General features: G+C 41.9%; 1 protein-coding gene across 1 annotated transcript in view; it reads left to right on the plus strand.

Annotated features, from left to right (window-relative positions):
• The window catches only part of SPTBN5 (spectrin beta, non-erythrocytic 5), an 88,381-nt gene extending 67,626 nt beyond the window's left edge, over positions 1–20,755 (plus strand). The window contains 21 exon segments of the mRNA XM_088520482.1: positions 953–1,043; positions 1,676–1,822; positions 3,344–3,481; positions 4,195–4,451; positions 4,630–4,816; positions 7,844–8,056; positions 8,437–8,633; positions 9,207–9,411; positions 10,072–10,266; positions 11,327–11,482; positions 12,024–12,241; positions 13,743–13,932; positions 14,720–14,896; positions 14,985–15,089; positions 15,813–16,421; positions 17,113–17,184; positions 18,541–18,627; positions 19,084–19,175; positions 19,353–19,438; positions 19,907–20,024; positions 20,581–20,755. Of these exon segments, the coding sequence (XP_088376608.1) occupies positions 953–1,043; positions 1,676–1,822; positions 3,344–3,481; positions 4,195–4,451; positions 4,630–4,816; positions 7,844–8,056; positions 8,437–8,633; positions 9,207–9,411; positions 10,072–10,266; positions 11,327–11,482; positions 12,024–12,241; positions 13,743–13,932; positions 14,720–14,896; positions 14,985–15,089; positions 15,813–16,421; positions 17,113–17,184; positions 18,541–18,627; positions 19,084–19,175; positions 19,353–19,438; positions 19,907–20,024; positions 20,581–20,755 (3,715 nt within the window).
• Positions 20,756–24,506: the final 3,751 nt, after the last annotated feature.

The raw sequence follows: 24,506 nt of genomic DNA on the forward strand, positions 1-24,506 counted from the left end.
TGTTTCAAGAAAACCATAAACTGGTTTGCATTTACTTAGCATTGTGCCTCACACTGTGGTCCTGCCAAATTGGCTTGAGTCTAGTCAGTATTTCAGTAGGAGATTTCCAAAGTACAGTTAAATGGAGGGCAGGGTTCAGGAAAAGACAGTTTTCCTGTAATTCTGTATCCTGGCCTGGCCCTAGGGACAGTGCTTCAAACAACCCACAGAAGCCCGCTGTGCCAGTAAATACTTCGCTGTCATTAAATATCATCAAGAAAGGTCATTTGTGCTTTACTGTTTTTTCATCACTCTGAGGGAACTGACCTTAAAACGTTGCTCAAGTTCTCCATTAGGGCACTTACAGTTCTTTCTGATCAGATTTTGCCCTTTCATGTGAATTATTTTATTTCTCTTAGAATGCTTCATACTGTCTCTCTTAAACAAATGCTGGTAGTGGAGGCAGTTACATTCAGTGCTATAGTAGAGCAAAAGCAATGTACAAAATTTAAAGAGGATATCCTTTATATGAAAGAAACATATGAATCTTATTCCTGCATTAACTTGAATAAAGTGCTGAAGTCCCATATTTGGGAGAAAGATGAGAAGATGGTGTAGCTTTGGTTTATCAGACAGTATCAGTGTCAAATACGTCCACTGTCTTTCCATATGCAAACATGCTAAGCTTATGTTCCATCGACTGTGAAAAGCACTAAGGGTCATTCTTAGAGGCAGGAATTAGATATAAAGAATAAGAACATATGTTAAACATGACCTTCTGTAAATAGTTCTTCCTGCAGTGTCCTGAGCATCTTCTCTGGCAGTCTGAGTCAAGGAAGACTGCATGTTATGAACAACTGTTTCCTAGAACTGAAGGGCTAGATCATGTGGCTTTTGGAGGTTAAATTTGAAAGCCCGTATCCTAACTAATCCACTCTGTGGTTTTTACTTCACGTTTTTGTCTTCAACTCAGAAAAGAGAAACTGCTGGAGAATGCTGCTGCTCGCAGACGTCTTCTAGAAGAATCAAGGCTTTTGCAGAGGTTGCTGAAGAATTCCTTTGAGGTACAATTCCATTGGATTCATGGTGTTCTGGTTTCTTAAAACATACAGGTCTGAATCCCCGGAGGGGATTTACTAGGAGAAAAAAATTAAAAACTGAGTCTGGAATGAGATGATATTGAAAAAGATGAGGGTAAGAGAGAAGGGAACTTTTTCAGCATCCAAGTCACAGTCTCCCTTCATTATCTAAATGAAAGGTCTAATTCTGATAGTCTCCTCAAACCACAGTTCAATACAGAAGAAATAGATACATTAAAAGAGAATGATCCACCATTTGAAAATCAGTAGGCAAAGGCAACTTAATCCTTTTCCTATGAAATACTGACAGTGGGGTTAGTAATATGGATACAGCAGCCTTTTCTCCCCTGCATAGGCATGCATATACACACACACTGTGTACAGACTGTCTATCTCATGGATGCAACCTCCCTCCAAATTGGCAGTGCTCTTAAACAAACCTGTACAGGTGATCTCAGTATGAAAGAGATAAGGAGGCAGGAAAGCTGAATCTTAGGAGGACAATTTTTTTTTCCCTGCTCACTAGTCCAATGCCTATTAGGAGAGAGCCTAATTGGGCAGATTGGAGCTGAAGAAACTCTGAATTTTTGTCTAATTCTGTTTTTTCCTCCCAAAAGGTGGCTGCTTGGATCAATGAGAAGAATAGTATTGCCCAGGATGACAGCTGGAAGGATCCAAGCAACCTGCAGACCAAGCTGCAGAAGCATCAGACTTTTCAAGCGGAGATCATGGCCAATAGAAATCGCCTGGACTCCATCAAATCTGTGAGAGAACCTGGGTTGATGGCAGGGCTTGAAAATGGTTGTGAAAGATGGAAGGCAGTCTGAGTCACAAAATCACTGTCCTCTTGTGATATTTTTCACTTTATTTACCTCTAAAGTGGGTTTGGAAGCTTACTTTAATTCATCAAGACCTTTCTGTGCCTTGGATAAAAGGCGTGGGATTCCTCCAGCTTATCTCTTGGGGTCGAGTGTGAGCTTGCTGTCTATATTCATTGTTTGTACCATGAAAACTGGTGGTTGCTTCCAAGGAGTGATTCATTCCACTAATTTTAAACACTTCTCTTTGGGGTGAATCACACTTTGGAGGTATACCTGTTTCTTTCCTGCATGGAGCCAAGGTGACTAGATACACAGTTTCAAAAAGTCAGATAAGAGGAATCCTACAAAAGGTGTCAGGATGAGTTTTCAAGTGTTGCCTTTGCAGAAACTTGCTAGTGTGGGAGATATGAGGGAAGTCTGACAAGCTTTGTCAGCTACTTGGCAGAAGGTTTGATCAGATGACGGGTTTGGAAGGACAGACAGTTAAATATTAAACTTGTTCTCAGCATAATGCTTCCTGTCTGTATTTTGCAATAGGTAACTGAGCACAGGGCTTCTCCTCAGATTTACCTGCATGCCATGATGCAGAACTATTGTTTTCAGAAACAACATAGACACACGGGACAGCTAAGGGTGGAGTTACAGCTCTCACTGTACTAACATGTTTTTAGAGAGTTGTTTGCACAATCTCCTTATTTCTGCCTTGTCTTTGTCCTTGGGAATGCCCTTGGGAACTGATTTGAATAAAAAAAAAACTTCTGCTATCCTGGTTCAGCATCCTTCTCTCACTGTGCCTCCTCTCCCTGAATGCATCTTGTAGAAGTAGCTCAGTGTAGATTTCTAAGGCTAATTTTGTCCCAGCTTAAGGATCCTCTGGCTGAAGGAGGAGGTTTTTCTGTGCTTCCTCTACCTCTTTTTCAGCCAGCATGTAAAGCATCTATAGGTCAGGTTTAGAAATACAGATAGATTTTTACCATGTCATACAGTGATACAAATGTACCATTGTATGATATAGTAAAACCTCTTTTAACATACAGGCAAGGGAATAGAAAAAGATAGCTGAACAATCTCCAACAGTGATCACAGAATATGGGAAATATAGAAATAACAGTGCTTGCAAACTAAGGCTAACTGCCAGTCTTTAGGTGATGTAGCTATTGCGTAATGAAGATTCTCTTTAATGTCCTCTAACCTTTAAATGTCCTCTAACATTGGCTTTGTAACATTTTGAATAGCTTTAGAGGTCAAAAATATAGGAAAATCAGGCTCTGCCAATGTTGATGTCAATAAGCATTTTGCCTTTATCCATTTCTCGTTTGGCTGTGCAGCCTCCTTATGTCAGGAAGTGATGGCTGCAGCGTTCCTTTGCCTAGCAGTGCCAAAAGAATTTGTTATTGAGACAAATGTGATATATTTTCATATACTCAGCAAAGGAAGAAAGCTCTGACAATTCTCTTTGTGTAGGAAGGGGAGAAGATGCTCCGTGAGAGGCACTATGCCCCTGAGGCCATTCAGTCCAGGTTGCAAGAACTGGAAGAGCTGTGGGACGAGCTGCTAGCAAGCTGCCAGGATAAACAGATCAAGCTGCAAGAGGCATACAAGGTAATACAGAGATGCCAGGGGCTGGGAATTGATGTCATTTCTGGAGATATCATGGCTGCCTTGATGCACATCTGATCTACTGTTGCGTTACTTGATACAATCAGACGATTCCTCAAGACCATTAGAGCAAAGAAACTACTAAGCATGAACTGGTTGAATGCAACTAGTGGGAGAACTGGGAAAGAAAATGATTTGTAGAGTGTGTTCCCTTGTGCTTTCTGGAGCTGGTTTGGAGTCAAGGTTCCAGAGAGGGTTACTGAGGGGAAATATGTTCACTCACTGTATCTGCTCACTCTCTGGGTCTGTCCCACTGGCATCTTTTCTCTAACACAAGTGAGAAGGAAGCTTACAGCTACTTTCCATTCTTCTAGCTCTTCCCAGCCACATGACTTTCCTCCTTGTGAGCTTTACATGAGCTGTCAGGCACTTTGTAGCTGTAAAAGAAAGCTCCCCTCTTAATGGCTTCGTTTTTAAGTATTGTGTCCATCAGTGATATTTTTGCAACCTAAGTAAGATTAGTTCAGATGTTCTCTGCTTCTGTTTTCTGTTTGCTGTGGCTGAATTCTCTTGTACCACCTTCACACCTGGGGAGAGGTCACTGAGCACTGGAAATTTTTGCTGTGCTTTATGTGTAATCCTTCTTGAAGGTGGCCAAGATTTTATATTATATATCCTAAAGATTTAATTGGCATGTCCTTTTTGCTTGTCCCCAGGCCCTTCACTTCCAGCGGAGTGTAGAGGATATGGAGAAATGGTTGGAAGATGTGGAAAATGAGCTAAAGACACCCTATAGTAGCAATGATCTGGTGGTTTTGAACAGTCATCTGAAGAAACAAGAGGAACTGGAGGAAGATATTGCTGGCCATAGGGACCGACTGCAAGAGCTGGTGACAACAGCTCAGGAGTTTCAGCAGGCGAAGCATTTCCTTGCTGATGAGCTTGAAGACAGAGTAGATCAGCTGGTGCAGAGGTGTGTGAGTCTGGCCTGTCTTTTGCCATTTTTATGCGATTTTTTGCAGTTTTTTTATTCCCGATATCCCCTTTTATTTCATTTTCTTTTCCATATCATTTTGAAAAGATGTCTGTTTTTTTTGTATTAGTTCACTACCACTCTGTTGACCTCCCTGGATTCTGTTTAAAACGTGCAGGTACAAAAGTCTACGTGATCCACTGCAGCAGAGACGGGCGAGTTTGGAGTCAGGCAGACTTCAGTACCAGTTCTTCCGAGATGTTGATGAGGAGCTGGCCTGGGTTCGTGAAAAACTCCCAATGGCTTCCTCCAGGGATTATGGCCAATCCCTGGCAACTGTTCAGAGCCTGCAAGAAAAGCACCAGGTAACATAATGTGAAAACCATTCTCAGTCTTTAGAATCAAATAAAGAACATGGAATTCACCTGTCTGGCAAACCTCATCTGCTGTGCGTATGTGAGTCATGATGCCAGGAATGACTCTTATTCTGGTCTGATATTTATGGCATTCTTTATAGGATGTGTCCATGGCTTGGCAGTGCCTGGAACTCCATGCTGCTTATCACTGCAGTGCTCTAAGTAGCACACCATATGCTGTGGATACATTAGCTCTTTCCGCAAACAACTGAGTTTCAATTCCTGGAGTCTGGAATACGAAATAGTTTTTACAAGCTGTTGTGCATGCTGGTATAGCTTCCTTGGCAACAGATGTCCTAATAAAATGTGCTTCCAAGCTCGTTAAGTGCATCCAAGCACACTCATTGCTCAGACGTCTCAGTATGATCTTCCAGATAAATTTCTCTTCCTTTTCTGGAGGGAGGGACTTTACAGCATTTTATGATTTTGAGACAACCTTCATTTTAGCAATAGCTTTCAAGATGCTGTTGAGTCATTTTGCACAGTTCAGATAGACCATCTGAGATGATTGTGTCTAGAACAAAGTCACCTCAAACACCAACAAAATAACAGCTGCTTTCTAATAGTTTTTGAGTAAAACAGACTGTCCCTTTGCAAACACACGAGGTGAAAGAAAATAATCCTGCTAAAAGTTTCCAGACATTCTTGGTATTTGCTGTTAGCAAAAGGCAATGCATTTAAGTGGGGCATCAAGTACCTCTAGGGAAAATCTGTGCAATCTGTAATAGAACTGGGAAAGACAGAAAATTTTATAAGGTGAGAATGTGTATGTACATTCACATATATTTGGCACAGACATTTGGTGAGATCTGATACATGTCTAGAAATAAAATCTCAACTCGCAAAAAATTATGAATGTCCCCAGGGTAAAAAGTCAAAGGATAGGTTGTATACTAGGACAAGGAAATCCCTTTCAAAGTAGGAGAGTCATCCTAGGTGTGCTTACAACCTAATGAAGAATGATAAAATGGTTTTTCATTTATCTTCCAGAATAGTCCTGAGTAAGAAATTCCGTGAGAGTATTGTGACTGGATAGCACCTTCTTAGTTTTTGGTGTAATTTCTCATATTTGTAAATATTCTGAATATTGAGTTTTGACTTTGAGAATAGGCAGTAAGAACAAAGGACTTGTTTCATTGTCGTGGGAAGTATGAGCCTTATTATGCCTGTAATTGCTTTTAAAATATGAGCTGATTGACATGGTAGGAAAGCAGATTAGAGTGATGGAAAGAAGGAATAGTTGAGCTGAATTTATCTGATGAAGTATTTGGGATAACTGAGGGAACTATGGATATACCACTTTACACTGCAGTGATTTCTGCATTGTTTGGCCAGATTTAAAAATACTTCAGTAATTTGTGAAAATGGGGGAAAGAGACTGTAATAACAAAGCAGAATCAAAGCCCAGTTCTTCCTGCCATTTTGCTGCTTATTCTCCTAGAAGCAGGGTTAAAATATATGTTTTGAATTCAGAACCTTTCAGTAGCTAGAGACTCCACACTTTTTTTTTTCTCTTTCTTTTTTCTTTTTTCTTTTTTTCTTCTTTCTTTTTTTTCTTTTTTCTTTTTTTCTTCTTTCTTTTTTCTTTTTTTTTTCTTTTTTTCTTCTTTCTTTTTTCTTTTTTCTTTTTTTTTCTTCTTTTTTTCTTTTTTCTTTTTTTCTTTTTTTTTTCTCTTTTTATTTTGACTTTGACTTCTAGGGCAACCTGTCAGAAATAAATTATCAGTCTGTAGCTCAACATACTGTCAGCTCCAATATCTATTGTTAGACTTAATTAGCCAGATTTGAAGAATTCAGCCTTTGTTTTGCTACCACAAGAGTAATGTGCATAATATGTATCAACCTAAAAAATTACCGTGTCTTGCAAAAACATGTTTGCATGCAAATATAACAAGTATAAGCACAGCTGCTTGGTTTGAAAGTACAGTGTTTCCCCTTGCCTGCCCTTCACTTTTTTTGGTTGTTGTTGCTGCTGTTTGTTTTTGATCCAGTGGATGTAAATGAAGTACTCTGAAAATAAGCTCCTAACTGCTCAATTGCAAAGTTTTCTTAACATTGCCAGTTTATTATTAATACACAGTACAAGATGTTTTACAATCTTTGCCACTGGATTCTGTTCTGTTGGTGTCAGAGATGGTGTCACTTTTCAACAACATAGTGGCTGCCCTGAAATTAATAGGGGGAAGTTAAAGGCAAGATTAGAATCGGAGCTCCCCGCTTTTGCAGCCAAGTGACCTGATATTGGAGCTGAAAGAATAGCTCCTGTCTCCAGAGGGTGTCTCTTCTGTGTAAATTAGCACTGCTGCCTAACTCTGAAACTGCCTGCTTCATAGCTCTGGAAATAAATAGAGAGGATGGTTGTAAAATGCTGGGGCTTGCTTGTTGCACAGTGCCCAGGTGTAGTCAGCTCTGGAGTGACCCAAGGAGAAGAGCTGGTCCATGCTCACCGAGGTGAAGGTCACCCAAGGAAGGTATGGAGGTAGGCATGTGGTTTAGTAAATCTGCGGGGCTTCAGAAATGGGTTTCAAAGAAAGTCTTCGAGAGCTGGTTTAGGTGGTTTGCTGCTGTTCCTGCTAGTACTATATGTGCCTGTAGTGTTTGCAGTAGTGATGTGGTTGTAACGTAAAGCTGCACCTCCTAGAAAGATGCTAAGAAGAGATAAATACTGGTTAGCAGGTGGAATTGGTTGTCCTTCCTTAGAAACATTTTAATTCAAGTGTGCTCCAATGCAGGTTAAAGTGGATATATTTCAGAGGTATCTACTGATAAGAGCTTGTGGTTAGACTCTCTTCCCTCCCCATTCTGAGGAGGGTACGCAGCACAGTGCAAACTTTGTGGCAAGATTATATGTGGCTGTGATTTCTGTAAATGCTCCTTAACTCCCCAAAGAGATTTGTAATGGAAATATAGGACAACATTATCTCATAGAAAAATCTCCATGAGTTTTATTTTTGCTTTGTCTTTTACTCTTTCCAGATTTTGGAGAATGAGATAAATAGTCGGGATGCTTTGACCAAAGTGGTGCTCAGTACAGGACAGAAACTGGTAAGGGGAGGCCACTCAGCCTCCCACAAGATTATGGAGCATCTGAAGGAGCTGGAGACATCTGTAGAAAACTTGAAGGCAGAAGCTCAGGGGAGGAGGCAGAGACTCATGCAATCATATGAGGCCCATCAGTACCTTGCTGAGGTAAGGAAGATTCACGAGAAAATTAATTTGGTCTTTATTTGCTTAAAGGACTAGATAGCTAAATTGCTGGGTGTCTGGAGATAGGAGCAAAACTAATACTGTTCTGGCTTTTCATATCTGATAAACACAGATATAGTTGAGCAATAAGAGTTATTTTCTCTAGGACCTGACATGGGGGATAAACATGTAACCAAAACGACTGGGGTAAGTTACTGGGATTAGTAATTTTTGGAAAAACATTTTCTAGATTTTATTACAGACAGACCACCTAGATGCTTTCTAATCTCACTGTTATATCCTTGAACTTCAGTGCTTTCCATTTTAATTTGCTGTGGCCTAAATAACTGCTGTGTTCATGCTCATAACCATATTTCATACAGTTACTGGAGGTGGAGGCTTGGCTGGCAGAGAGGAGCTTCATCTTGGGGACCTCTGATTATGGGAAGAATGAAGAATCCACCCAGGCTTTGCTTCGTAAGCTTGAAGCCACCAAGCTGGACATGGAGGGATTCAGGCCTCGGATTGAGAAAGTACAGGAGACAGGCACCAGCTTAATAAACAGAGACAACCCAGAGAGGTAGGAAAATGAAGGAAGGTGCTCCAAATCTAGTAGAAATGCCCAGGGAAGACAGATACTGAGAAGTTCAGCCTTGGGAAACTGGTGGCTCATTCAGAAATATGGCTTTGGGGGACATCAGTCCCTCCTTCAAAAAATAAAAAAGGACAAAAAAAAGGAATAAAAAAAAGAATTGTTCTATTCTTTTCATGATTGTTGTTTTTTCAACAACAGGCCAGATACTGCTTTTTTGTCTACTGTGTATTCTCAAGAGCTGTCATCTAGTTGTCATTTGATATAAAGATTCAGGAAGCACCATGTTTGGGAAAGGAAACTGATATTCTGGACACTTCATTGCTTTTCATTGCCAATTTGCTTTTGTATCTGGAGAGAAGGAGATGAAAAGAGCAGCCATTCCTGCAAGATACTTTAATTTCCTGACCTAGCTGGTTTTCATGTCCTGGCATAACTCACCATATGATATCTGGACTCTTCCCTATTTTGAACGTGTTGCAAATTCAACCTGTCAGGAAAAATGGTGCTCAAAAATAGCAAGTAAAACAGAGACATACTTTTGATTTTTGTTCTTTGCAGTCCAGCCATACTCGCGAAGCTCCAGGGGATCCTAGCAGAGTACCAGTCTCTCCTACAGAAGGCCGAGACACAGAGAAAATGTCTGCAAGAACAATTCCAGCTGTATCAGTTTGAAAGAGAATTCCAGCTGGTGGAAGCCTGGCTGTCCAGTAAGCAGTCTGTGGCAGAGTCTGACGACTATGGACAGGACTTGGATGATGTTGAGGTAAATATATAAATAAAAAGAGAGAGAGAGCGTGAGCAGAAATATACTTGTCCTGTTTTTGTGTGTGCGTGTGTAGCTAGTGACAGTGCAGCATGTTACAGTGCCATTCCCTCCAATGTGCGTCCCAAAGTTGTCCTTTTCAGGGGATAAGGTGAGGCCACCACACTTCACTGTGGCCCTAATTGTTAAGTAATCATTTGGCCACAGTCTTAAAACACTGTCCGTGAGAAAACTAAGATGGACCATCCACACCAGCAGCTGAACAGCTGCAGGTTTCAAGCATGAGTTTCTCCTCAGAGATGGAGAGATGACTTGCTTGTGCAGAGACGTATAGTGTCCACTCCTCATTATTGAAGTAATGCTTTCAACAGCTATTACATACATAGACAAGCTAAACTGGTTATGTTTGGCAAATCTCCATCTGTCAGGACGTAGGTGTTTTTTTTATTCTGTAGCATAAGTTGTTGAGGATATTAACAACAGAGGTTTTCCTCTGACTCTAGAGCATTTCAGTTTATTGAGTGTCTTGTGCTTATAATCTGTAATTCATAGCTTTTTTGTTCTGCAGTAGGGAGAAAATGATTCCTTTTGCCTCTGTAAAATAGGTAGGCAGAAATTCTTTTATTTAAGAATAACAGATTATTTTCCTTTATTCTGCAGGTGCTGGAGAAAAAGTTTAAAGATTTCGTAAATGAGGTGAAACCTCTTGGACATTCCAAAGTTCTTTCCCTAAATGAATTAGCATCTAAGCTAGAGAAAGAGGGCCACAGCAAGACTGAAGTTATCCAGAAGAGAACAAAGGAAATCAATGAAATGTGGGAGAAACTACGCCATGCCATCCAGGCAAGGACAGAGGTAAGAAATACGTGAAAAGCTAGTGGGGCATTGAATTCTCTGCATTTTCTCTGGCAAGGTTTATATTTGGAAGGTATGTATCAGCCTAGAGACATTCTGTTTTCGTAAATTCACTGCAGCCTCCAGTTTCCTGAAACACTAAGCCAATCTAATGGTTTACATCAACTAACAAGAGGAAGTTTCACCCTCTATATCCTCCTTACCCTCTTTATTTACTCTGTCCTCCTTCCTGCTTTATTCCTGGCTGCTCAGGACCCCTTGTCCCAGTTCTGGCACTGACTAGACTGTTTCTGGCACTGCTTTAGCTCATTAAACCAGCAAAAAACTATGCAGATTTGTTTACCTGGTTAGCAAGCTAAAGTCAAAGAAAGAGAATAGGAGATAAGGTGGTAAAGGGCCAAGATGCAAAACCTCTGACTTCTGGCAGCAGTCGGCTGGGAAATCAGCTCACCTCATCCTGTGAAACTGCAGCCACAGATCTATTTGGAAGTGCAAAGAAGAAAGGACATATTGAACTTGATGTGTGTGTTTGCTTTAAGGAGATTATAAAATATCAGATGTCCTCAACACTTTAAGTTACTGTTACCTACTGTCATTTTGCCTATGAAGTTGCTGAAGCCCACTATTTGTCAAACAAGTGCTTGACATTTGTTTTTAATCTGATCGCGAAATGCTATTAGAACATTTTTAATCCTCTTATCTTGTAAGTCCTGACTTTCACCTAACTCACCTTATTTTCACAGTTTGAAATGTAGGGCCCAGTCCCAAGCAGGTTTTTTAGACTACAGCCAAAAGAGGTATCTGTAAAGGGCAGTTCATGCTCTCACTCTTGATCATTCATTTTAGGAGGGATAAATTGCTCTAGAAACATGTATTTCTTTTTATTGACATAGAGAACTCGGGTTAGGTTGGTGGCTCTTTCAGATCACTTGATTGGGAAGACGTTTCATTCCTCCACTTGTTCAGTCTGTTCTGCATGAGGATATGATATTAGGGTTGCCTGTTGTTACACTGCAGACAAGATGCATCATATTACCAGTTAATTGTTTCTTTATTCCAGAACCTAAGAGCAGCCCAGCAAGTTCATCGGTATGATCACGATGTGGATGAAGTAAAGGGCTGGATGCAGGAGAAAGAGGCGGTGGTGGACATAGAAGATTACGGATATGACCTTCCAGGTGTCCAGACGCTTCTAAGCCAACTTGAGGGAGTTGAGGTAAAGAGAGCTGTCATGAAGCAGTGGGCAGAAAAATGTGAATGAAAAAAGAATGGAGACTTCTACACATTTTGAAATCTTTTGGGCTGCCCCGTTTGCAGGCCAGCTAAAGATAAATGTATTCCATCCTGGAAAATCCGTTGTGCCTCACAGCAAGGGTGGCTTTTTCTGCCGCTTTTATCATTGTGAATTTATATTATTACTACTTTTATTTCTCAAGATGAGTTCTCCTTCTAAAGTTTAGTCAAAGATTGTTGTTCGAATTGCAAAGGTGTCATGTGAAATGCAGGAAGAGACTTCAGCTCCGTGCTTGTCAAAACAATCAATGTGTTGTATCTGAAGAAGCTTCCTTTGTGTTTGAGGATGAATGTTTACAGGCATGAGGAGGAAGCTGAGAGGAAAAGACCTGATAGTGTCATAGTTCTCTCATGTGTGCAGTCAGTGTGTTAAAAAAATAGGCACCATCTTTGAAATGTGCTTTTGATAATCTCTCCATGTAAATAGAGGCCTGATCTTACAGTCAGTTCTGTCCCTGTTCCAGAGAGATCTAGGAGCCATCATGAAAGAGCTGGAGCGGATTCGGGGAGAGGCTTGGCACCTCAGCCGCACCTACCCTCAAGTCAAGGAAAACATTATGGAGAGACTCACAGACGTGGATGAGTGCTGGGGAAACCTGGGCCAGAAGTTCCTGGAGAGGAAGGCAAGACTGAGCCAGGCAGAACAAGTCCAGCTCTACTTCAATGACTGTAGGGAGCTCATGTATGTGTGGGTCCCTTGCATTTGGCAGTGGGCCTAATTTCTTGTCTTTTCCTCTTGGGGTTTTCTATATTACACCTGTGGGTGGTTTCACTCCTGTCCCACATGTTCTGAAGCTTGATTAGGAATTTTCTTTGAATAATAATAGATCTCGTCAATACTTGACATAGCAGAGGGACCATGCCACTCTGCTTCAGCACAGTGTGCATGTTAGACCTGCAGTGTGAGTGATACTCATATCAGACTATTTCCTATAAAGTTTTGGAGAATTCAGTCACTCTGGATAGTTTTGGTAGTCTCACAATTGCAATCTAAGACACCATTCTTTTTTTTTGGAAGATTAGGAGATCTGTTCTAGGTATTCAAGTAGTTAAAATGCTTTTATTAGAGTCAAAGGAACTATATTAAATACAGTCTTCTAGAACACATTAGTACTTGCTCAGGTATTGCAAGTGTTTTGGACTTTTTTTTTTAATACTATTACCCGTAAGTGCACACTCTCCTGTCCATTTCTATTAGATGTCAGTGTTTTGTAGTAACTCAGTTGCTGGCAAATTCCTTTTTTTTTCTCTCTCTCTCTTATTTTTTTAATCTGAATGAGAACAAAAGACTGAATGTTAACAATATTTATAAAGCATCTTTCAAAAAATAAGTTGAACTAGAACATCTTGTTTTGATTAATTCAACCATGCCTGTGTATCTATAAGTAGAATCTAATGTAGAAGTTCGAATAACTGATGGAAATAGTCTTTACTGAAAGTGGCAGATCTACACTGCTAAAATTATAATTTTAATTGTTTTAATGACATTTGCAGCAAAATTGATACATTCACCATGAATTTTTGAACAGCATTTCTCATAGATTATGAGAATAGAAATGAGGGAATTTTGCAATCAGTGAGGTGAATGAAAGGATTAATCCATGACAGGAGTAGGACTCAGAAAACAGTGAAATGGTTACCTCAGACTATTGGGCACTTGGAAAGCTGAGGAATAGATCCAGAGCTCAGGTAAAACAAGATGCCAGTTGAGGCTTGTGCCCAGGAATACAAACTCTTCCTTAGAAGCAGCTGTCAGTCTCCTGCTTTGTATGAGTGCTCCGTAGGTGTATGAAGTGCTCTTATGCATGGCAGTAAGGTTGCATGGACACCTGGAAGCCCTTTGTCCCTGTATAAAAGCTCTATGAGTTTGTCCAGCCCGCGCTGCTGCGGTGACAGGAGTTCCCATGAAGGATTTAAATGCTTGTCCTTTCAGTGGGTCGGGATGCTGCAGCTGCTTGTCTAAGGCCCGAGGTATTGCAACTTCAGTGGGAATATTATAGAAGGTTATAAAAATCCATAAATGCCTGGGTTAGTCTGTACAAATGTGTTAGTATATTTATATATTTCATGGTCAAATAAAGGTCTGTATACATAGGTCCACATCCATGGGATGTACGCATTCCTGGGTAGGCAGAGGGTTCCGTTTTCTGTCATTTTTTTCCCCTTTTGCCTCTGCTCTGTAGGGCTTGGGCCAACGAGATGCATGCGCTAGTGATATCCGAGGAACTGGCAAATGATGTGCTGGGAGCTGAGCTGCTTATCAAGCGCCACGAGGAGTACAAGCGTGAGATAGAGAAGCAGTGGCTGAAGTATGAGGAAATGCAGCGCGCCGGGGATGACCTGATGAAGAATGGACATTTCATGTCTGTGGAGGTGTGTTGGTGATGGATTAAGCATTTTGCAAACAAGAGTAAACTAAGGAGACTTATTAAATGAGCAGATGCCCAGTTGTGGTGTATAGCAAAAGAACCTTCAAGTAAGTTTTCAGAACTTTTGAATTTAAAAGCCATCACAGATTTACAGATTTGCCCCTCACTTCTTGAGACTTTGAAAAAGAAAAGCACCTTTTAAAGTTCTTCCTCACTCCTCTAAAAACTGATTTTTGAATCTAACCATAAAAGGGAGAGCAGTCACTGCATTGATTATAGCTGTGCAGATGCTGTAAGAGATATTGCTGTTCCACAGAAAACATGAGCCACACAAATAAGTTTTTAACATTTAAATACATAAGAAGTAGGATAGAGTAAATCATAGTGCAGATCACAGAGAGTTTGGTGAGCTAATAAGAACAACAGAAAATAAGCAATCCTTCAGAAATTTTAGAAGGAAGACTATCTTAACTTTTAAAACCACTCTGATCCTTTGCAATGACCCCAGATTTGTCCTAACACTGTCAGTGGATCCAGAGATTGCAGAAACATCTTCAGAGTGTATGGAAGATTACGTCCACTGCAGAGAGAGTTAGTGTTTTCAACAGATTAAGGATTTCCATTGTCAACATGCCATAAATGCATAATATTTTTGAGCCTTGTGGGTTAGCATCACAAAATTGTCTATAGGTCATTTGAGTCTGGAATGTCAAAGTACGCATTAGATGGATGTCAAAAGATAGCCTGCCCATATTTTTCACCTGCTGGCATTACAATTGTTATTTTTCTAGATTGAAGAAAAATTGTTAGAGCTTTCAGAGCTGATGAAGAAGGTAAAGGATAGCTGGGACATGAGGAAAGAGTTGTATGAAGAAAACTGGGAGATTCAGTTGCTCCGGAGAGAACTAGAACAAGCGGAAGCGTGGCTGGCTGCCAAGGAGAGCTTTCTTTCGGATCCCAGCTATGGGGTTAGTACCACCATTTGGCTGGATGGAGTGCCTAAGTGTGAAAATCTCAGGCTTGACTTCTGTATCTGTTGCTGATTTTTTCCGTCAGGATTCACTGTCTGAGGTGGAAGAACTATTGAAGAAACACCGGGATTTTGAGAAGATGCTTGCAGCTCAGGAGGAGAAATTTGCTCAACTCAACAGGAAAACTAAGGTGAGAAGGAATCTCTGTGTGAGACAGGATGTTGTCACAGGATGACCTGACTCCTTGGGTGTCTGGGTCTCAGTCACTCCTCGGCAAAATGAATTACTGTGGTGAGATGGAGGAAATGGATGTCCAAAGCTGAGCTGCTGGAAACAGCAGATGAGAAAATAAGAATTGTCCAAGTAGCTCTAGAGGAGAAGTGGAAATTTGTTCTTCCAGGAGCAGAGCATGCGCTGCCGTATGAAGTCCAGAGTGATCCTTCACAATTACATTAGTCAGTAGGTTGAAAGAGTTTGTGTCTGCCTTTTGCTCTGTGCTTCTGCAGGTTGTCTAAACCAAGGGACAGAGGTCCTGCTCTCTAAAGTAAGTGAGAATATTCCTGGATACTCATTGTCCCTGCAGTAGATTTAAAGCAAGCAGTGCTGCAATATAGAGGCACAATTTCTCTGGAGATTATTAAAGTCTCGACCTTTACGGATCTTGGAAAGGGATGGGTTTCATTTGAGATTGATTCCCACCAATGTTCATAATTGGTAAAATAACACTGAGAGCATAGCAATTAAGTTCAATTCTAACTCTAAAAATACTAGTGGAGGTACAGTCTTTTAAAGTCAGTGACAGAAGAAGGTGCATTTGAAAATTATTCTTGCTTAAAACAAAATATTTTTAGGTAAATACCCGTAACAGCATTCTCCGGAGTAATCTCACAAATGTAATGTTTGTGTCTTACAGAGGGAGATGAATCTTCTGAAACAAACTGACAGAGAAGAGAACGATCCAAAAGATCAAGGCAAAGTCGTACGGGTTCCCTCTCTGAAAAGGAAGACATCTGACAAGAGGAGTCAGCCGCCAAGAGTGATAGAGATAAAGAGCACAAAGCCACCGCCGACTGCTCCCCTACCCAGCCTGGCCTTGGGAGCTCCCCTGGAAACGATTTTCTCCCCTCTTGAGAAGTCTCCAGCAACATTTCAGCTGTTCAGTCCCGGGGAATTCCCTGGGGACAGCACCAAAACAGAGATGAAAGCTGAGAGGAGAGTCAGTGAGAGGATCCCTCCCCCTGCACCAAAGCCCATGAGTCCACAAACTGCAACTTTGGAAAGTCAGGGTTCTCTAGCATCTCCCTTATCTCCTGCTCTCACAAACCAGCAAAGCAGCAGCAGTTTGGTGGAATCGCATTCTCCAGACCTTCCATCTGCCCAAGAAGAAAATGCCAGAGGGGTCGCTTTCTCCAACCTGCAGACAAAAGTAGTGATAACTCCACCTGGCCAAAGGCCACAAGATAAATCCCCAAACTTATTGCTGTCTGGTTCCTCTCAGGAGAGATTAGAGAATGCATCTTCTGTAAGTCCTGAGGATTTCTGACTTTATCCTCGTAAAACCAGTGTATCATCATGCTACCATGTGCTAGTTAAAATGGCAGAATAGTTCTGTAAGGAAGTCACAAAAAGAACTGTATGGTGCTCCTTTCAGTGGATTCCCTCATGGAGCCGAAGGGCAAGAACATTTAATGTGCCTGTGCAAAGCTGATACATTTTCTAGAAAGATAGCTGCCTTAGCAAGCTAGGCATAACTTAAAAGTTCTTGAATGGCTCTTAATTTCAAAATGTTTGGATGGCAAACAGACATAGCAATTGTACTTCAAGGAGTCTGTCCCATGTGTATAGCCATGTATATTTACACGACGGTACGTTTGTATGTGAATGTAGTCATGTATATTTACACTTTGTGTTGCTCCAGCTAAGCAAACACCTGGCTTAAAACCAAAACCTTTAATGAATATGCTCTGATAGAGGGCATCCCATGAGAAAAATCATGCTAAGTGGCCATGGACTATCTTCATTTAGGTAGTAAAATAGAGATTTGACTGCAATCTAGAGGGCATTTTTAGATGTGCTGTGAACATAAAAGCTGAGAGGCAACAGAGATCAGTTCTTCTGTGTGGAATATACCTAGAAATAGCTTCAGAAATTCTAACACATATTTAAGGGCTCCTTTAAAGTTAAATAGTAATGTCCTTGTGTGTCATTTGCAGGTTTCTGCAAGTCTCCAGCACATGGAGGGACTCCTAGAAAAGAGAGACCAGCTCCTTCCAGGAAGACACCAGGTAGAAACAAAAGCCCCCACTCTGGGTTAATTCTTCTGTCCTTGAATTATAGTCCAGAGCACGACTTCTTCAAGATAAACTCTTGCTGAAGGCTGTGGACTTAATTCAGTGTCCACAAAAACCATGAAGAAGTCTCCACTGACTTCAGCAATATTTGATCTCATCCTTAGCAGAAAGACAATTTTCGCCTGTGAGGGGAGTCATGCAGGACAGGGTCAGTCTGCATTTGCTGGATTGATTAACAGAACCTGGGCTATATGACAGTTAATTCTATTCCCCTTTGAAAAGAGTCAAGACTCAAGGTGTGATGTTTAGTCAGCAGTGAAAGCCCCCCCTGTCCAAGGCCTTCAATGTCTCACTGTACTAGAAGATAATTGAAAGACATGAGGAAAGAGTTGAAGAAAACAGTTGCTCTTTGGCATTGAGTGGAAGAAGTGGTTTGTGTAATCTGGGGCTGAAGGGAACTGAAATCTGAATTCTCATCCTGGTAAAGCATATGGCTTCAGTTGAGTAGGATAATGCTCATAACAGGGCAAGAAATTTTCTAGTATTTACCACAAGTATGCAGACATCTGAGTGCTTGCTTTGGTATGGAATGCAAACGAGTTTTCCTGGATTGTTTATCCCACAGACTATTTCCTCCTCTAAAACTTTTAACTTGCAAGAGCTCTTTAACAAAGAAATCTATTCTGAATTTCATCATCTGGAAGCAAAATTAGTTATTCCTCTGTTCCAGGTACACTGCATTACATTTCCTGTGTTACTGCACTCCCATCTCACCAACCAAGCAAGATTGTGACATATCTTCCGTAGGATTTTCTATCTCCATCTCAAGGATCCCATGGCACAAGTCTAATGTTTCATAGCCATAGGGGATAGCTCAGGAAGTGAGGAAGATTTCAGCAGCCACATTAGATTGAAATCACATATGGATGAAAACTAGAACATGATCAGCAAGCATGGGACAATATTCCAGCAACTGGAGAAATAAAGTGGGGCTTTTGGTGGCCAGAAATAGGCACAGCTTTGATAATCCATCCGCTCCCAAAGATGCTGCTGCTCACAATGCAGTGCAGAGCTTGCTTGGGCCATGTTATGTCATTTGTTGCCCTGCCGTGCAGAGAGCCCCGGGCTCAATCACCCTCCCCGTTAACTACAGCAGGCTCTGTTTTTCTAGGAGAAAATCATGAGCTTCTGTGATCATCATCTGGGCAGCTCCTGGCTCACTGTGGAAGCTGCACGCAGAAGATTTCATGCAATTAAATATATAGCTATTAATTGGATTTTATCATTGTTTCTGTTCATATTAAATATATAGCTATTAATTGGATTTTATCATTGTTTCTGTTCATATAGCCAGGCTCAAGGTCTTGGAAATCTTTCTATGTAAAACTTGATGGTCTCAAACTTGATTTCTATGATGACGAAAAAGAAGCCTCTAAGGTAATTGCCTTTTTCTTTTTGAATCTTTCCAGTAGGCATTCTGTGTTTCCCTATTTAAAATAGAATTTAATAAATAAATAAATCATAGTTACCTTGGTTTTGTTTGGGACTAGAGATAATTAGTAACCCTTTAAATGTTAATTGGGTCAGATCCAACAGTTGTTCCATGGACTCCAACCGTAAAACTGAAAAAACAAGCTTTCAGAGGTTTTTCAAAGCTATTCTTTAAAAGAAGTATCTATCTTATTCAAGAATTGCTTTTGACATAGAGTGCAATACTTCGCTGTTCTGTTGCTGTTCCTTTAGAATAGTTCCTTCCTATTCAGTGACCCTCTTTGCAGTTTTAGAAGCAGAAAAAGGCAGTGTGGGTGAGTAGTCAGTGTGCAAGTTGGAATAGGATTGAATGCTAGGAGAAGGACACAGAAAACACTCTGCTGTAATTTCCTCCTCCCTCAGAACGAATCCACACTCCTGTCTCTCAACATTGCTGGCGCCACCTGTGAGAGGCTGATAAAGTATATCAGGAAAGAGAACGCGTTCATGCTGCGGTAAGCCCTGCAGAGAGGCCCACAGAGCAAGCCTGTGTGGCTGCATTTACTTGCAGTCACCCAAGGCTGTTGCTAAGAGGCATAGCTGAAATGTCTTGCAGTGCTTGCACCCTTGTAATGACTGGAAGGTGGAAGGTAGGACTAACTGGAATGCCTCTCTCCTGTCCTTGTTTACAGGCTGAGAGATGGGGCAGAGTATTTCTTTGCAGCACCTTCTCCGATGGTGATGGAGGACTGGCTGCAGTCACTGCAGAATAACATAGGTAGGTTCTCACTTGCTTCAAGGACGAGCTGTGTTGTTAGCAAGTGGTGGTGTAGAAAGGGAAGTGAAGGAAATATTCTAGTCTTTCCAGAGCCATCCCTTTTGCCTCTGTTAGACAGCAGTACGTGAGTCACTTGGTGACCTGGCAGGAGGATATTCAGGGAGGCTTGAAAAGCAGCTTCTCAGTTACACTGTGCCTGGCACCAGGTTGTTCCCAGGGAGAGGCCTTGCCCATGGGCTGTTTCCATCCCTTGAAGAAAGGGCTGCTTTGGTTCTCGACCAGCAGCTCTCCTCCGAATCCAGCTCTCATTCCGGACACCTCAGTAGGCAGTGGGATGCTGTGATACCGAAAATGACATCAGGACCCAAAGATAACTGGCGTTCAGACCAATTTGTTGTGGACCCAGAAATGCCAGGCTGCCACTTACTCTGCCTGAGAAGGTTTTTGTTGTTCTCTGACATTCTGCAGGACACAGGAACAGGCCAAAGGTGCAGCCCTCCATTCCAGAGACTCCTCAGAAAAGAGTGCGGGACTTTCCAGAAAGAGACACTGCTGAAAGACTAACCAGCAAAAGCTCGCTCCTGAGGTAAGGCCTCTGTGCTTCAAGGATGAGCAGATATCACTGATTTTGTATGTAGGTAGCAGTCACCTGCAGAGTAAGATTTTCTGCAGGTCAAAAAGTCCCAGTCCTGTGTCACTAACCTAGCAGAATACGGTGGTACGAGCCAGCTCCACTCCATAGTTGTCATTTATGATGTGCTACTGCCAGTTTTCAAACATGGGACCTCACTGAAGTCGGCCATGTCCTGTGTGTGGCTGCTGACTTAAACTGGGAGGCACAGGAATACGTGTATTACCTCTCTCAGTCAGCAAAGTTACAAAATGGTAACACAGGCAAACAAACACACGCATTGAAAATACAGCTACTGTGCCTGTCAGGAAATTTGGTCCATGTGTAAAATCAGCTTGTGTTGCATTTGGGATCTGTAGGAGTCTTACAGACCATGATGTGAAATCCTGGTGTGTCTGCCAGGTGGGTTTTTGGTGCTGAGCTAGATGCCTAACGAAGTTCTTACATAAACATAGAGGCATAAGTTCATCCAGGTTATCCCTGATTTTATGGTGATGCTTGTTGTTGACAGGAGGACACCTTCCTTCAAAATCAAATCGGAGAAAGAGCCTGCAGAATTTTACAGAGATTTTAAGGAAGATGGGACTGCGGTAACACGAGCTTCCATCACCACCCTGAGACCAGAACAAAATGGTAATTAAAAAAATCTGCCCCTGTCTCTGCTAGAAACAGGAAGAGAACAATGACATTTGCCCCAGTGAATATCAGAGCCTTCATCACTGCATCTTAACCTAGCCCTTTGGAAATGTAAATCGCTTTCTTGGAACTTGATAAAGGCACTGTAGCATCACAGTACACCAGAGGCAGCTGTGTTTAATCATATTTAAAGGCTTTGCTAGATTTAATAGGTGATTAAAATAAGTTCCAAAAAAGCAATTAGATTAAATTCATCCTATCACCTAGGATGTATGAATAGGTATCTATTCCAAGTGGACCTCTGAGCCAGACAGCTAAGTGAAGTGGCTCTATGGGAAGGAAATGGAGAGCCCTGAGCAGAGAGCGAAGTGCAAACTGTGCCTGAGCAGCAGCTACCTGCAGGGAGCTTTGCAGTATCAACAGACAAGGCTCAAAAGAAGAGCCTTGTTCAGTCTGTACATCACAGAAGTACAGGTCACTTAGAGTACATTTATTATAAAATTCCTGCAGTGTTTTGTAGCCTCTATAATCTTTCATTTTTACAGGAGGTTAGTCAGCTGTTTCATAACTATTTACCAGTTCTTTCTGGATCAAGTTATCAGGAAAAAGAAATTAGTAATTTTTAATGGGCTATAAACTAAAATTATTTATGAACAATCAGTCTCTTAGTGTAAAAGGAGAGGCAAAGCAGGATATCAAAGAGGATGTCTACAAACCTGACCATACCTATGGGAAAGCTTAAAAACTAGGTTAATTTTACATTAACATGAACCTACTAGGACGATGGATTGCATAGATCGTGTATGAGATGGTCTTTGGAGTATGAGAAGGAGGAGGGAAAAAAAGTCACATCCTCTAGTATGTTACCTGTATAAAATCTCAACTGTTCTCATTACACTGTTAGCTGTTCTTGCTTTTAAATTTCTACAACCAAAGAGTTTCATGTGCACACAAAGATTACCAGATTTTTCTCCCTGCAGCACATGCCGAAAGTCGCAGCACGATGCAGCAGCAGCAGCAGCAGCTCCGTTGAAGGCAAGTGCCCCCTTTCCCCGCCGCCCATTAAGGGGAGTCTGGTGTCTGGCAAGTCACCTTGAAGGGCAGTCAGCTGGTTCAAGCAAGGTTTCCCCTGGGTAAATCCATGCTGGGTATTTCTGATGATTATGTTCCATCCTCCGTGTGCTTGCAAACGGAGTCCAAGACAACTTGCTGCAGGATCTTTCTGGGTGCTGAGGGGAGACTGTTGGTCTCATCCATAGTTCACCAGGTGTTTTTCTTCTTGCCTTTCCTCAAAAAAGCTGCAACATTAGGCTTCACCTAATGGGGGGGTGGTTGGGGAGAACCACCCCCAGCCACCGTAACTCTTCGTGGATGGTAGAGCAGCGTTCTCACAGTTGCACGCACGGCCCTGCTCACGAGCGCTCATGTGCAGGTGTGAGGAGAAGCTCGTGGTCTGAGCTCCCCATCCCAACCACAATGCTCTATTACTGTTTCCTTTTCAGATGCTAAAACTGAGCGCTCAGATGTGAAGACAAGGACCCGTTCTAGTCCACTGACCACAATGAAATAAGAAAGATCTAGAGCCTGATGGAAAGGAGGAGATGCAAAAAGAAGGAAAAAAAAAATCTCTTGAAAAGTTCTTTACTGTGGAATAACAGCTCAGCCTGGAGATGTTGTCTGGAAAAGACGGTGTCTTTCCCTTCACAACACTCTGCTGCCTTGGAAGCAAGATGACAAGTCAAAAAAGCATGCACTGAGGGAAAGGTCTCATTATATAATCATGATGGAAGAAAAGAGCCGTCATCGTTTTCAGAAATTGAACCTTCACAATGCAGGTGGCCAGAGCTTCTAGCCTAGGAAGGACTTTAGTCTTCAAATTGTTAGAGATTATTATTTGCAAATGAAGGCAATTTGATGCTGTTGGGTGTATACCTCACTCTCAGGGACCACCAGTCTTGCCAAATCGAGTTACTCTGGTCGTGGATGAGATCTGAGCAAGAATAACTACACCTTGATCCCAAGTCTCCAGGGATGAAAGATTCGTGCACTCCATGCTTTTCTCATCTCACAATATTTTCATGTGCTGTTTTATATAGAGATGCTCGTGTAAAAGACGTCTTGACTCATCTGCACAGAGCTTCTGTGTAACAGCTCTGCCTGTAGTGCTCTGAATGGTGCTCTGCAAAGCCCTAGAGAAAAGCACCATCCTCACTCATCATCTGACAGAAAACAGGCTTGGCAGATTCTTTCAGGGAAGACCTTTAACCTGTCAAAAGTGATTCACACATTAGAAATGCAGTAAATTACTGAGTGTAAACCTGCCTTTCTGTACCTGCCAATGTACCAATGCACTTTCTGCTGTTCCACTGCAAATCCTTTTCAATAATAAAAAAATGGAACTGATTAGCAGACCTAAGTGGGCTGTACTTTGCGGGGGCAGTGGTTAGAACATATGATGACTAAGCTCAGGCACAGTTGCAGACACACTGTGCTAAGATATTCACAGGTGACGTTCAGGGGTAGTTTCTGCAGTATTTTCAGAGCTGTTGCATTCACCAGTTTTCTGGGTAAATAAAGAGGGAAACAACTCTTTTGCCATGTACCAGTGGGCAGGAGTTGGGGGAAGCCTGGCTCTGTTTTATGTAGGCATCTAGGGTGTTATTGCAAACATTAATAGAAGAGCAAATTAATGCCTTGGGTTTCCAAGCATCCACACCCACAGGTAACCTGGGGCTTCCTGGTAAATTATAGGTGCAGCGTGTAGAGCACTTGCTGTGGTAGTGCAGCTCTCACGGTGTTTCTCCTAATAAATAGGACAGACATCATGGCCTGCTGCTATCACCTCTGGATTGCTCAGTCTTTATGTTTTTACCAGTTCTGGCTAGCAAAGCAGAAGCCTTATGGGCCAAATGCTCCCCAATGGGGACCCCCATCCATGCAGCCCCTGTCCACCTCTGCACGTCTCGTTTCCCCTTCCCGATAAGTGAGTGACATTTCAAGCTCCACGTCTTCCCCAGGACGCTGCAGAGGCACAAGCCTTTGCTTCCCACATGGTATAAGCTGCTCTAAAAGCTCTAGTAGCTGTTGAACGTGCGGCCCCTGCGCGGAGATGTTCAACACTGCTTAGCCCGGAGGAGCTTTGGCAGCTCTGGGCATCGTGACGTACATCAGCAGTGGAAGGGCCTCCCTCCAGATGCCCCAGAAAGAAGGGGGCAGTGTGCTCAGTGTGAGCACCAAAGATCAAATTACCCATCTCATTTTGACCATAAATCTTCCAGCAGTGCCATCCACCAGGAACCTGCTGGGGACAAACTGAAGTAATGTCACTTGGTTGTGTGTCTCAGGCGTGAAGGCCAGTTTGGCCTCACTGACCGTGCTCTGTCTTTTCCCTCCTGCAAAGAACACTTTAGCTGTCAGGAAGGTTTATATTCCTTGAATGTGGATTATATATATATATTTTTTGTTACCCATGTCAGTGCCATTATAAATGTGCCCATAGGCCTGGGCACATTTAAGGTTCTGCCTGGGTTTCTCACTTCGCAATATACACAGTCTGGTAATTCATCATCTCATAAAGTTGCAGTTTTATGCTACACATACCAGTGAACCAATCAGTTGTGCATGCTTGAAAGAAGAAGCTAAAATCCTTGCCCAAAGTATCTTGCTGCCTGAACCAAATATATTGGCATTAACATTAAGAGAAGTGGTCACATAGGACTGTATGTAATTCCTCAATAGCAGGCCTATAGTGAGACGCTGCAGGTCACTTCTGTGGCTCCTGAGGCTAAGGAGAAGGCATTA

This window comes from Tinamus guttatus, unplaced genomic scaffold (assembly GCF_059628265.1).
Source record: "Tinamus guttatus ecotype Peru unplaced genomic scaffold, ASM5962826v1 Tinamus_guttatus_pri_ptg000089l, whole genome shotgun sequence".
In the NCBI taxonomy this organism is placed as follows: domain Eukaryota; kingdom Metazoa; phylum Chordata; class Aves; order Tinamiformes; family Tinamidae; genus Tinamus; species Tinamus guttatus.